A 14,770-nucleotide genomic window follows, 5' to 3' on the forward strand; every position below is an offset into this window, starting at 1 on the left:
TGACAAGGTCTTGGATGGACGACAACTGCACTTTATCAACAGGGTCTATGGAGGGTAAGTGTTTAGAGCATAGACGGTAAATAAAGATAGACGACATGACAGCACCTCAAAAGTGAAGCCAAAGCGTCTCGATCGCCTCCTGGTGGCTGGCTGGAATATACGTCTTAAACCCAAATGAAGCCAATATCCAAAAATGAAGCCTAAAGCCGGATATGAACGCCGCCATCTTACGGCATGGAGCACAGTAGTGAGGAGGCTGGGTTTAAGACGTATACTCCAGCCAGCCTCCTCACTACTGTGCTCCATGCCGTAAGATGGCGGCGTTCATATCCGGCTTTAGGCTTCATTTTTGGATATTGGGAGGAAGTGAACCTTGTTCTTAGATAACTCACATGGAACCACATTATTTATATATATTCAGGCCGTGATGTGCAGAGTGCAACAACCTACACATGAATTATCTATTCCAGCTTGTGTTCAGTTGACAAATTGCTCAGTAAATGCAGCTATAAAAAGAGACTTGACGTTATATGTTTAAATGTACCATTAAGAAGTACATAGAGTACATCTATATTTAGTAATCGTGTCTGTAATGTTCATTAATATGTGATGTTTCCTGTCCTGGCTAATCAAACGCCTGCTGCTTGGACGTCTTCCTTAAAATAAACAAGCCAAAGCCAAAAATGTAATTTACTTCCAGAATAAGAGTAGTTCTAAAAGTGGCTGCTCATTGTTAGGCTCTATGGATGATTACGTACTGTATGAGGAAGCAACTTGTCCCCAGGATAGAAACAATTATGTTTTACAAATGCTTATGTTCATTTTTGCCTTGCATATTTTAAAATATTCATTCTCTCTTTCTTCTAAATGTAGAAACCAGAACATCTGAGGCATAACAGCATTGTGGGTACAAACACAGCCCGTGGCCGCCCTGTGCCGCGCCACCCAGTAACACGCACGTCTCCGTTCCTCACCTGTAGTACTCTACGTTTGCCGTTTGATCAGCGATGGATGCCAGGTCCACTTTAGCCTCCTCCCAGTCAGGCAGGCCCAGCAGCTGTTTGATCACATTGTCAGCCATCTGCTGCATGAACTGCAGGGTCTGCACAAAGTCACCGCGTGTGGCGAAGATCTCGTCCAGCCGGGCGAGGTGCTGGTGCAGGCCGCTCCTCATGCTGCCCATGGTGCCGGTAACCTGACCAGAGGAGAGGAGGGGTGAGATGAAAGATCCAACCGTGCTGCAGGTGGGAGAGGAAAACCAAGCTAGAAATATAAAAATACCTATATCTTAAAATAATACACACATTATTATGAACATCTCACTTAGTAGATGTTTGTGGTATCAACACAAACTTGCAATTACTTTTCTCAGTCTCTTAACTTTAATATTTTCATACCTGTGTACTTGTTATGATGCAGAAAAATTCAGTGCTGTTTCCGAATTTTTGGACACGTTCATTTGTCGACTGAAGGTAAGGTTGTCAACGTGTTCTCATCATCATTGTGAGCATGTCAGCATTCAGCTCAGTAAAGTCTCACAGAGCTGTTAGCAGAAACAATCTTAGGCTACATTGGATGTGCTGTAAACAAAAACATGAGACATTTCCTGTTGTGGTGAACGCGTCTCACCGGGATGTGTGAAAGACAATCTCCAGAAAACTTTCCAGAGTTCGTGTCAGGAAAAAAGCTTTAAATTAAAAGTAAATGATTCATTCCATTCAGGCACACATTTTTGCTAAGCTGCTGTGTGTATTACCACTCTGGGAAGATGATAAATATTTATACACCCTCCTCCTTTCTACTAAAACTAATGATTTATTCCTCATGCTTTTCTTCGTGCTGAGCACAGAGCAGAAACCTTCCGGGGCCTTTGGTCAATTCAGCTCTTTCTCCAAAAAACAGTGACCAAAGGTGAGGATAAGCCTAAAAATGAGATTGGTCTGCTCCGAGTTACCGACGGCGTTGGCGAGCTGGACGAGTGAGCGTGGGCGTCGGTGAAGAGGTCCATTTAGAGAAAACCGCTCAGCTTGGAAAACAACCAAAACTAGAGAGGCCCGAGGTGAAGTTTTCTGGCTCACGGTGGAGTTCTGCATTCAACGGCTGCTCCTGTTATTTGTCAGACTGTTTTTCCTCGTTAATGAGGTAGATTGTTTGTCGACCTGTTTAAACCATGAAATCATATAGCTAATCAATTCCACAAGGGGTAATGTGAAACTCCGAGCACAAATAAACTCAGACGGACTGACTCGTTTATTTTGATGGATCAGAGTTTTACCTCATCGGCCAAACACTACACGAATACATTCTGCAATATACGTGGGGCGAACATCTCTCCTGTACAGGCACTAACCGTTTCCTTTGGTTTAATAACTTTGCTTGAAGGCCGAAAGTGTTTACAGGGACAGACATCCTGCTATTTGATAATTAAAAAGGGTAATAAATGCTCTCATTCAGCTCTGGGTACTTGGCATTCACCAGAGAGACAACTCATATTGTTGCCGTGTTTATCAGGGACGGGCTTTGCTGGGGCTAAGACGTGGAGCTGTTGTGTGGAAGTAATTAGTTGGGTTTGCATTCAAAGTGCAGCCCATAGCCTGTATGGAAAAACTGAGAAGAAAACAGCTTTAAATAAAAGAGGGATGAGAAGAGGAAAGCCCTCCACGACTCACTGACATTTGTCCGCTACACCGAAAAAATGTTTTCTCAGATCATTCGGAGAAATTTTCTTTCAACAAGCAAAAGACATCAGACATTTTCATTCTCTTATTATTATGGGACAAGAAGTTCAACTCCCATGATCCCACGCTGCTTCACGACGTCATCAAACTAAGTGAGAGACCCCTAGTGGCCGTGGTTAAATAACAATACAAATATATTCTCTGTCTAATTAATTGTACTTTTTCTTATTTCATTACTTGAATCAAAAAAATGATTTAGTTTTATTTCTAAAAGCCAGTATGTGTAGAATTTGAATTTTTGTTGCTCTGGCTCCCCCTGTGGCTGCGTCACAAAATGCACCGGAACAATTGCAAATTAATCCAAAACTAATTTTTGGCTAATTTCTCCATCTGAATAACACAAAGCATCTTCTAATCAAATAAAAGCAGAACACATGATGGCTTTAATTCTTTAAATGGGAAATCAGAACCATGCTGAGTCAGCCACAGACAGACCTACATACACATCCCTGTAGTGCTCTGTGGTTTGTTATCTCGTCGCTCATCAACGCAGCGTCTTCCTCCTGAGACTGAGGAGATGAAATCGCAGATGAGAAATGAACCCACGTATCTGATCCTCGACTCCGGTGTGAGAATCTTATCTGAAACGCTCTGGGAGACAGCCGATCCAGATAATCTGTCTTCCCTCTCTATCTGATCCTCACCGTTTAAGCGATCCGCGCCGATAAAGACAATATAATTCCCAGTCCCGCTCGTCTCTGTCTTTATCTTTCCCTGATGTTTTGAGGACATTTGAGAAGCCTCACATCTTTTTATGAAGAAACAATGTGCGGAGCAGACTTTATTTGAATTTCTGCACAGTGGAGGGTAAAAAACAAACATAAAGAAGATACATAAGAAACAATATGCCCTCAAATATCAAATCTAGGTTTTAACCTAAGTAAAAAAAAATAGATCAATGGGAATACGTAAAGGTTCTCGTTTACTATACTTACTATATAACAAATATTACTTAATCCTAATCCTTGTCAAACCATTTTTTCATCTAAGAGTCCGTATCTCAGGATCAAGACAGGAAACGTTGAAGACTTTGTTGAAGTGCCAACATGTGGGTCGTGTTCCCAACTCTACAATAAAGCCTCTCACACTCTATTCAATAAAAACGCCACTTCCTTCACCAGAAGTTGATCTCTATCTTTAAGCCTTGAGACGTGGCCTCAGAGGAAGCAAAGGGGGCATCAAACACAGAGCGGCTGTAAAAGGACATATCTAATTAAATTGCAGACACAAACCTCGCAGAAACTGTCAGGATCTTAATTGAACCGGTAAACGGCTTGTTTCCATCTTGTTTTGTTTTGAAAGTTGTGAATCACGCCCTACAGGCCAGCGTCTGACGGAGAGAGATTTCATTAATTTTTGCTTTGGCCAAGGAGGTTATGTTTTCGCTCCGGCCCGTTGGCTTGTTTTCTTGTTTGTCAGCAAGATTACGCAAAAACTACAGGGTGGATTTCCACCGCACTATGTGGAAGGATGGGACAGAAACAAGGACAGTTTTGGCGCTGATGCAGAAACAGTGGCAGGTCGAGGTATTTCTTATCATTTTCTTTAACATTGCAGGACCTGGGGGAGATTTTTTGGAACACAAATTTGAAATCTGTTTACTCCACGTTACTCTCACAACAAGGCTGCCATTGACTTCTCCTTCGTCAATGAACTAATCTGTTCTCACTTTAGCTGCTGTGCAAACGACCTCGAGTCACATCCACTATATTCTATACTTGACCCATTATCACTTCATAAAAGGGCCATTGAGCATATTTGTAGAAGTCAAACAAAGGTTGAGATCCTCTTTCCTGCTCCGACTCATTGTCTCTGCGTGAAAGTGGAGAGACTGCCTTCAATTAAAATTGAATGTGGGAGCTGGAGCGTGAAATGGAACATGGGTCTGAAGTGCCTCTGCAGCTCGGTCACCTCAAAGATCAGAACATCTTCAGTGCTGGGTAGAACATCGCTTTAATAATACATCCTTTCCTACGTACTTCTTTCCCTCTCAGAGATTTGATGGCCATGGCGCTTTAGGAGGTTCCCCTGCAGAAGGACTCACAAACATTCAGGGGTTAAGATATAAAATCAAGGCTTTTGGAAAAGCGATGGCCCACACAATAAAAAGTGTTGATGAAGGAAGTGGGATTATATCTGGTTATTAGCTATGAATAAATGGTTTTGTTTTTCAGAGAGTAATAGTTCACGAGAGTGGGGGAATTTAAGCAGTTGCTGGTTTGGCTGCAGAGACGACCTTTGGCCCAGTGTCACTACTTTCACTTCACCTAACTTTACATGGAAGCTCATCCAGCCTCTCAAGAATAAGGAAGTCAGCAGATGTGTCCATTAGTCATGTCTCAACTGGAGCACACCCAGCAGCACATTTATTTCAAAGTACAATCTGGATGTCAAAGAGATTTTTACATTTGGACCCAGGGACTTTCCCACAAACATCTTTCTGAAGGTTCCTAAGTTCTTGTGTCTCCCAAAGGAGCTGCAGCCCATTTCAGCCTTTTGTACATGCAACCTCATTCTTTTGTTATCTACCCAAATATCTCTGGAACTGGAACCTCAATACACTGGAGTAAGAGAGATCGAGCTCCTCTTTTTAAAACATAATACTGACATCCGAAAACAGCATTAACTCAGTTTGTCATCATGAGCTCCTTGTGTTTTTCGTTGAAACTAGTTGGAAAAGAGTCTTTTCATTTTCAGTAAAACACAATTAGCAAAGTGATTTCAACTACAAATCTGAGTCCTGCACCCAGACCATTCCACAATCGCTCTTATCACAAAGTAAATGAGTGAGTGTCATACTCTATTTTATACTCTTGTGAACAATACCACCACGCCCCAAAATATTTGAACTCCTCTGAGGAGTTCGGTTTCCCAGAAATATTATTTCTGGACCTAAAACAGGGTCAGACTGTGAAAGGGAACGTGGCACAGTCCTTCGAAATTTCAACTCTCGCCAAGGCCATCTGAATTCCCCCTCAGTCTGTGTGGAGTTTGAAAATTCTCTCTGTGTGATTCCCCTTCCCCCTCTTCATAAAGAAAGCTAATAACCGCTTATTATACTCTGTCATTGCAACAAGCTTATTATGAGAATGGTGTGGAAATATCCATGTCAGTAATTATGTAGATGGCCGACGTCCAAACCGTGTTTGAGCTCGGGCCAAAGACTCATTGACTGACCCAGACATCGACCCAGTGACTGTCGGCTGCCAAACCCTCTCACAACACTCATCCCCAAACAATAAAGATATTATTACTGTGGTTAAACATTTCAAATGTCTCATCAGTTCTATTGCAGCATAGACAAAGCATTCAGTCGGGCTGGCTGGCTTCCACATTTGACTGGTTAATGTTTACTTTGTGTTTCAATGTATGTCCATTTTTGCAAACCCGCCCCTGCAAAGCTCCACATCGGACCCGTTGCCTGCAATTATCTCCAAATCCGGACCTTCCCCGACTTCTTGCCATATTTCCCACGACCCAACACATCACCCATGAGGTAACACACGCTTGATAAATAGCTTGTGGCTATATAAAGCTAATACTTGTTGGCACAAGCAGCGAAGCCACAGAGAAGGTATTCAGCACATGATCCAGTTTGATGGACTCGCTAGTTTGATGTGGGCAGAAGTGAATAGGACTTTCACAACAAAACAAATCCTTGAGCCTGACTTCATATAATCTCATTTGGATGTTAAAATAATGCACATCAATTCAATTTTTGATTTCTCCAGAAAACAAAAACAGACTTCAGTTCTGTCTTTCTGTGTTTAAAGTCCTTCACTTAATTCAGATTGTCACAGAAGAACTGTGTTTCTGCGTGAGTGTCTACGATTGTTTGTGTTCGTAAACACATCATAAGCATTTATTCCAGACTGTAACCAATCGGGTCTCAACAGCAGCTGAGGAACAAAACTTCTTCTGATAATGAATCTAACTTCCGTCCTTTCCTCTCTCACACACACTCAGTCTTTAGAAGCGAACTCGTTTCTGAACTCTCTTGAAGCCCGGCTAAAAGGCATTTTTGTGGGCCAAAGGGCAGCGAAGCCGTCACTGTCAATGATTTCAATGCCAATTCTAATCCTGACTCTGCCAATCAGACGGGCGAGCATTGCTGCGTGTTCCTCCCCATCAAAGTGCTTTGTCTCCTGGGCTCATGGTTGATTAGGTGGGGGGAGACTGGGAACCATGTGTGGCACACTGGGCTCTTTGTCCTACTCCAAGAACTCGACTCCTCAGCAGTCTATAGCTGCTTGCAATGAACTCACTCATGCACATACACACACAGAGGCGAGCGCTCACATGCATTAAGATGCTAAAATAAAGGCCACCATGTCCAATTATGTCCTTGTGTGAGTTCACACGTCCCAGAGGAACGCACCAACAAGCCTTCACATGAGATACATGCTAATGATTTCTCTCCGCTCTCTACTTTGACATTGAGGAATTAATGAGCTGTGCAAGATTAATAAGAGACGATCACTGAACATCAATTCAAACATTCTAGAAATGAGACATCGACTATAGCCTGCTGGATTAAGTGGGTACAAGTTTAACATGTGGTTGTATTGATGATATGGGGAACATGATAAAAGCTAACGTGTCCATGGTCCATGTTAATGCACATCACGTGAGAACTGATCCCAGCTGACGCTTGACTGATCTTGCAACATCAGTAGTCGTATGGTTCTTACATGTTTCCACTTTAAATCATTTACAAAGTGAAACATTCAAAGCTTCATAGATGATAACGCCTCTGATTTAAAAGCCAAGATCATTTTCCCACCATCATCACTTTAACGCAACCTAGAATACAACCTAGTAATGTTGCTGTAGTAAGTGTCTGTGGACATGTTTATCACGGAGGTCACACTGAGGGGCTCACATACCACTACATTAATGTGCATTAACACAGATGGAGACTTTAATCCCTGCTCTTTAACAGCGAGTCACCGAGGATCTGATGCCACTGCCGGTCTCGCACCACAGACACGACAACACACGGCTAATCTTTACCGACATTATATTCATCAACCATAAAGTGCATACTGTAATTTTCATAGTGTTGGTCATAAATAACAACTTTATTCATTCATGCAGCTTAAAGAGAGACCAGGTCTGAGGTATTTTCAAGTCTCCAGTCCTTCTATACAAGTTTCAAGTCAAGTCTCAGGACAATCTAGTCTCAAGTTACTACACAATCACACAGTCACCCAATTCTCAGGTCACCCAAAACTCAAGACGCTCTTCAAAAGCCTCAGGTGAATCCATACAAGTCTTCATTCTACAAATCAATTCAAAGAAGTTTTTCAGACGCAATCTACAAGAGTCGACTAGAAAAAGAAAAACGCCTTGTGTTAGTGTGAAGTCTGCGACGGTGGTTTGAGTTTGGGCGTCTGTGTGAAGAGCGTCTCTAAGATGAGAAGTGAGGCCGATATATAAATAGAAAAGGAACCATGCACACCAACTGAGCTAAAGCGAGCAGCACAAGAAGAAAGACACAGGACGACTCTTTGTTTCTGCCAGGGCCAGGGTGGCTGAGGGAGATAGAGATAGAGATAGAGATAGAGAGAGGGAGGGAGGGAAAGAGAGAGGGAGGGAGGGAGAGAGGGAGAGCTGTCTGTCTGTGACCAGAGAGTTTTTGTGTAGAGAGGCTGTCAATTTGTGTGTAGCGGTAAAAAGCTATAAAAAGACCATAAAACGTTTAAAGGCAAACTAAACTGTGTCCTCTGGCTTGTCTCCTTTTTTGTGTGTGAGCGTCTCTATGGGTGTGTACACAATATTTCTGAAGCCTTCACTTCACGGCAGTTTGTTTACAGCTGAATGGATCTGTCATCCGTAATCTCTGTGTTACGCACTGAACTGAATTGAGCATCACTCACTTCATACAGGAGCGTGTGTGTAGGACGTATTCATCCTGCGACACTAACGCGAGGAGTGTGTGTTTTTGCTTACGAGGCTGTCCACGCCACCCAGCGTGTGATTGGCGTTGTATAAGGAGTAGGTCAACTGGTACACCCCGTCGTTGGTCTCACTGTTGCCATAGAAACCCACACCCACTGCGACGCTGTGGAGAGAGAAAGAGGGGACAGGTGAGGCTTTGATCCCTCGCTTCAGTCCAAGTGAGGGATGGACCACCCAAAAACATATCGCCTCCTGTGTGCAAGCACAAACATGAATCAACATCCAAACTACTGATTTTCTGTCTGTCCCAAAACATCGTGAAAGATGCAAACAACCGATAAGAAATGTGGCAAAACAGAAAACTGCATCTACACAACATTTGGGCTTCATCATACAGGAAAATCACCAACTCAAAGACTGTGGGACGTTTTTACTTTCTCTCCAATGTGACAGAAGAAGTTCTTAAAGATAAGTGACTGTATTCCGTGTGCAGCAAACTCCCATTTGATGGACGTGTTTATGCAAACCTCAAAACAGAAGGGAAAACAAGCGCTGTATCTATGGAGCGCTGCAGCTGCTGGAAAATACTCTTTGAATTTCTGTGTTTGCTCATGTAAACAACACTCTTTGAAACAGAATTTTATACAATACAGGCTTTTTGGAATATGCATAATTTGGAATTGTTTTTATAGATTCAGTCATCCAAGGATTTGGTTTGTTCAGCACAAACAAAATAACCTCCAACACAAACACAAAATCTTAAGTAGTCTCTCTGAGCCCTGGGGTTTTCTCCCACGGTGCCGTCAGACTGTGCCACCATACGAACGGATTTGAAAGCATCTTTCTCTGATGTGGAGACATAATGTCTCACAGCCTCTGCGAACACGTGGCACATTAGCATGTGGAGCTGGTGTAAAGAGCTGAAGGTCACAGTTCACACTGGTAATCCAATGCTGTAAAATGCCAGGGTTTTCTACTGCATTTTATCATAGAAGCAGCCTGTCTCGCACAAGATAAAAACCATCTGCTAATTTCTGCAGGACAGTATTACCCTTTTATTAAATAAAACATTAATCTGCAGGGAAATTAATTACTAAATGACACAGCTTTTGTTCGCAAAAATCACATTGTAACTAAATGTATTATGAGATGAGACGCATTCTTTAATCGTCAGACTCAGGAGATGACAAAAGCATGAAACCTCCGCTGACGTCTCTGCTGGAGGAAACGCTTTAAACCCTGAATTACAACAACAGCCCTGCAGGAAATCCTGCTTTTATTGAGTGTTTGATGTTCGGAGGTGTTGATTCAGTGTTACGCAGGTGAGACATTTCACACAGCACCAGTGTAAAGTGTTGTGCCACCATGTCTCTGCTCTGCAGGACAGTCTCAGTGAAGTCTCTGAACTCTGTTGGAGGGTTGAACAGTCTTGCAAAAATATACACGTCGCTGTAAAATCCCAAATCACTGAACAAAATCATTCATGACATTTACATAGTCATCAACCCCTCTTCTTTTATTGCATCGTTTTCCCACTGATTTATTAAATACAAAGCTTTTCCCTGTAATATATCACCTATGGGGTTATGGGTATGAATTTATGCATAATTTTAAAAGGAGTTTCTAATATTTCTCTTTTCAATAAAACATGCAGCTGAACAGCATGAATCAATACATTGGACTCACAATGATTAAATACAAGCTTTATTATTGCAGAGCTGTTCGGATTACGTTGGGTGTAGCTACTGCATACATTAGCATCCCCAGTTTTACCTCAGTCTATTATCTGATAATCAATGTCGGGGTAATCAACTGAGCTTAACTGAGACACATTTCACACCCTAGTGTCGAGCAGACACGATATATGGCTACTTGGCTTTATTAGTTTTATTATGAGTCAATATTTTATGACCACATTAATTCTATAGGGTTTTATGACCACAGTTTCCTTCAGACCTCGAGTGACTTCTAACCACGATGGTAATTGTGTCGGGTGGGAAAAGGGAAAAGCCGCGTGACGGGTTGAAAGTTGGTGTGGATCTCAACCACATGATGGTTGTCGGGTAAAGTTGACTCAATATGTGATTTCTACTTTTTTAGCCATTCTATGATTTTAATGTTTCCCAAAAAGTACCTCCTGGGGTAAGGAGGTCATCACTAAATGGGAATCACTGAATAAACCACGACCAAAATGTGCTCCAGATAAAGGCCAAGCAGGGGCAGGTCAGGCCAGTACCAAAGGGAAGGTAATCAGAAGTCAGCCTAATTGAGACAGTCTCTTTAACCTTGTGGCTCCCCTGAATCCTCCCTGATGCTCTGGATTAGCATTAAGCAGAAAGTACAGACTATAAAACCATGGTCAATGATGTTTCCTGGAGCGTTCGCCTGGAATCTGGCAGACCGAGCTGTGCAGCAGTGTGGCAAGTCGATGCTGCGTGCACTGGGGCAGAACAGCAGGAGTTATTCTCCTGATTAGTACCAAAAGGTTCGAGTCTCATTAACTGAAGCCCTGCAGGTAAACCTCCCACTCGGCGGGGCCACAACATTACCCGAGAAAAAAGAGGAGACACATGAAGGACGGAGAATGCATAAATAAAATCATCTGTCTGGAGAGAGAGGGGGAGTGACGGATATGGACAGAGCGAAAGAGACGGACTGACAGTGAAATAAGCAAAAGCAAGGTTTGTTGTATTTGGGCAGACAGCAAGACAAAGACAGTTTACAACAGATAATATGACACAAGCAGGACGACAGGAGGATCACAGCAAGACGGAAGAAAACAGAAAACAAATGTGAGGTTTGCTTTGCTTCATGTGGCCACATTTAACAATACTCCAGCGACGATGACGCACATGCTGCTACTCTTTACTTTCTCTGATAAAAAGAATCACCTACAAAAGTAAACATACCACAGGAGTTGCTCTTCTTTTATCTCTGAGCACACAATCCGTCACTGCCACAGAAGCAGAAAAATGCATTGTACAGAAAAAAGTTGCCCGGGAGAAACATTGCCTTCTTTGAACCTTGCAAATATTTTAAAAGTCGAATCTAATTAATGTGAGGAAGGAGAGAGGCACGAGCGAATCCCTCATTTTCAACCCCCGTCCTTCCTCCATCAGTCGTCCCAGTTAGCGCTGCTCTTTAAAATATCTCATTCAGAGAGGATGTCGTGGATTTCAGCAGCCATGCAGGGAGCAGAATTCCTAACTGTCATGTTGATAAATGACAAAGTGGATAAAAGACAGTGAAGGGATTTAAGAACGGGAGCCTTCAGCCTGCAGCAGAAAAAGGCCTTTGGCTACTTTAAATAGACTCAGACTTGTTGGACGGTTTGAGATTTTGCCCCAAAATTGCAGCAAATACTCGGCCGACATGACAAACACTGGCAGACGAATTTATATTTTACCCTGCCCTCCTGAAGTTCCAGCAAGGGTCACCCCCAAAAAATCCTTTTAATATGCAGCGGGCCAGTAATATTAAACACAAACAGCTCAACTGAATCCTTCATGCATGAATCTCTGATTTCTGAGGGTGAAAAGTTTATCCAAAAATAACACTATCCGAAAATAATGCCAAGATGTCCTGGGTGTGAACGCTGCCATCTCGCGCCTGTAACGTCATTAAGTCATGATCATGGTGTGAGTCAGTCTCAGCATTTAACCCTGTTTTATAGCATCAAATAACCAATTCAAATCAAACTGAGTGGTAAACACACATCAGTGTGATGAGAACTATCTACAACGACAAACCATCTTGGTCCATGTCCCATCTGCTTACATGGGGGAGACAGGTTTTGGGATCCATACTGGGGTGTGGTCAAGATGCTTTGGCGTCAGCTGTCACGTCGTCCATCTTTAAATATACTCTATGGTCCCAACTATGCAAACCCAGCCTCCTCCACGTTAACACATGGGACATGGACGAAATTAAAAAGGACGTTAAATAAATGTCCTCACATAAAATCATGTGAAACTGATCAGTACCATTCAGTCACAGTGATAAACTGTACAAACCAGTCAACTACCATAGATACCCTCTTGTAAACTAAGTAGCATCGTCACTGTGTCTTCCACACGAGGAGCCTGATCTGTAGTTGTAACAGTATAATTACACAGTGCTGCACCATGGGCAGGGCTGCGACCACAGCTGAGTGACATCTGCTCCGGCTTCACCAGCGTTAATTAGGATGGACGTAACGGCGTATCAGCTGCAGCCACTGTCACACATAATTACAGTGGAGAACGGCGGGAGTTTAAACAGAAACACAGGGACGAGGGGAAGATGGACACAGAACTGTGCTTCGAGTTAAAACGAGGGGGGGGGGGACTGAGGGAGCAGAAGTGAGGGGGTGAAGACACAGTGACAGGAGGGGAAGAATCTGGACCGATGAGATTAAAATGAAGTCAGTTTTTCTCTTCAGTCAAAGGCCAAACGCAAAATCCACCAGGTAATCACATCCATCCTCTGGTGGATGCAGCAGATTGGCACAATCAAAGTTGGGAGTCAGACGAAGGAGAGTTGATTTCCCACAGGAAATCCTGTCTCATTCAAACCTTAAGTCTTGAAATGTATTGAGATGTGCAACTCTTTAAATCTGCTTCAGCACAAACCGAGTCACTTTACTGGGATTGATATTGAGACAAAAGTTCATATGACACATTTAAAAAAGTCCCGAAAGCACTTTAACATTATCTAACGTGACGTGACAGAGGTTTCCACTTAAAGCCTGAGCTGGACAGATCATATCTATCAGTCGGGGGAAGATCAGACAGATGGATATGATTTTCTTTGAAAAGCGTCTGGGCCTGAAACTCGTATCACTACATCTCCCACAGGCTGTGATTAAGACTTTATTCCCTTTGTTATGTGGACACAGTACTTACTTCTCTGTCATTTATCCACAGTTCTATTCTTTCTAATGTAAAATGCTACAAAAGGAAAATTGCGACTCCCAGGGCATCGGTGAGAAAAGAGCGTCAGTACAATTTCAATTATGTTTAAAATATGAATATCTATATAAGTAAATAGGAAATGTGTGAGTGAATATGTTTCTAATCATTTGGCAAAAAGAAAATACAAATAACTGGAAGCTCTTGTGCAAATAGGAATTATGTGTATTGGAATTAAAAGTTGGGGGCAACCAAAAACTCGTGAAAATGTTGAAAACACTGTAATTAACATTAGAGGAATGTGTGTGAAGGGATTATATGAGGGGCAAAGTAATCCATGTATTTGCAAAGGATTTTTAGTGTGAGACTGTGGTTTTTTAATGAATAATGATGTGGTTTAAATACAAACAAACCAAAAAACCACGAGACTGTGAGAAATTTTTCAAACAACTCTAACCCACACAATCATTTCATTAAAAGCCTCTTGCAGCCGCCAACAACTCGAGTGAGTCTGTCGTACGAAAACACAACCTGACCTCGTGAATACGCTGCACCACAGATCAGCCCTCACATTTCCCATGGTCCCTGACCTCCGTAGATTTTTTTCTGTTCTAATTTTAATTCTGCAGCATAAATGTTTAATGTGAGGAGCGCTGCCACTGCACAGCTTAAGAAAACTGAACATAAATGATTTAATATGACGTAATGAAGACTGGCTGAGTTCTGTGGGAAACGATTTAAAGATATTTTGACACATTTTGTGAAAAGCATGTTTTCATTAAATTGAATTTTGTAGATAGATATATATTATTAGTGTAATTGTTCTTTCCACATTGTCTATACTGAAGATATTTGTGCCTCTGTCCAAACGACCTTCGTCTTTTTTTCCTGAGCGCTCTGTTTTATATGAACGCACAGATACACAGAAATGGCTTTTGAGTTGAGAATCACGTTTTTGACGAAACTTTAGAAGGTCTTTGTAGAAGTCCTGGTTTTAGAGACTTAAAATGATGTTTGCAGCTCAAACGCACAAAGGGGAAACTTTGACAGCGTCTCACAAGCCTGCAGCGCTGAGCATCGAGGAATCTGACACTACACCACAATGTAAAAATGCACAACAATGCTTGAAGCCTAATCCAATATCACTCACTGGTTGCTAAACATGACTGTCACATGGCTGAGAGACAAAACCGCTCCACCGGACCAAATTCAATTATCTACTTTGTGAAGAGGGCTTATTTC

At 42.3% G+C, this 14,770-nt stretch overlaps 1 protein-coding gene across 3 annotated transcripts in view; it reads right to left on the reverse strand.

Moving 5' to 3' along the window:
- ttyh2 (tweety family member 2) overlaps nt 1–14,770 on the reverse strand; it is a 43,573-nt gene that overhangs the window by 14,929 nt on the left and 13,874 nt on the right. For all 3 annotated transcript variants that reach the window (XM_069517110.1, XM_069517109.1, XM_069517111.1), the window contains exons 3-4: nt 8,691–8,802; nt 975–1,195 (exon numbers count right to left, since the gene is read on the reverse strand). In XM_069517110.1, the coding sequence (XP_069373211.1) occupies nt 975–1,195; nt 8,691–8,802 (333 nt within the window). The remainder of the gene's footprint in view (nt 1–974; nt 1,196–8,690; nt 8,803–14,770) is intronic.

This window comes from Paralichthys olivaceus, chromosome 21 (assembly GCF_024713975.1).
Source record: "Paralichthys olivaceus isolate ysfri-2021 chromosome 21, ASM2471397v2, whole genome shotgun sequence".
NCBI classification, from domain to species: domain Eukaryota; kingdom Metazoa; phylum Chordata; class Actinopteri; order Pleuronectiformes; family Paralichthyidae; genus Paralichthys; species Paralichthys olivaceus.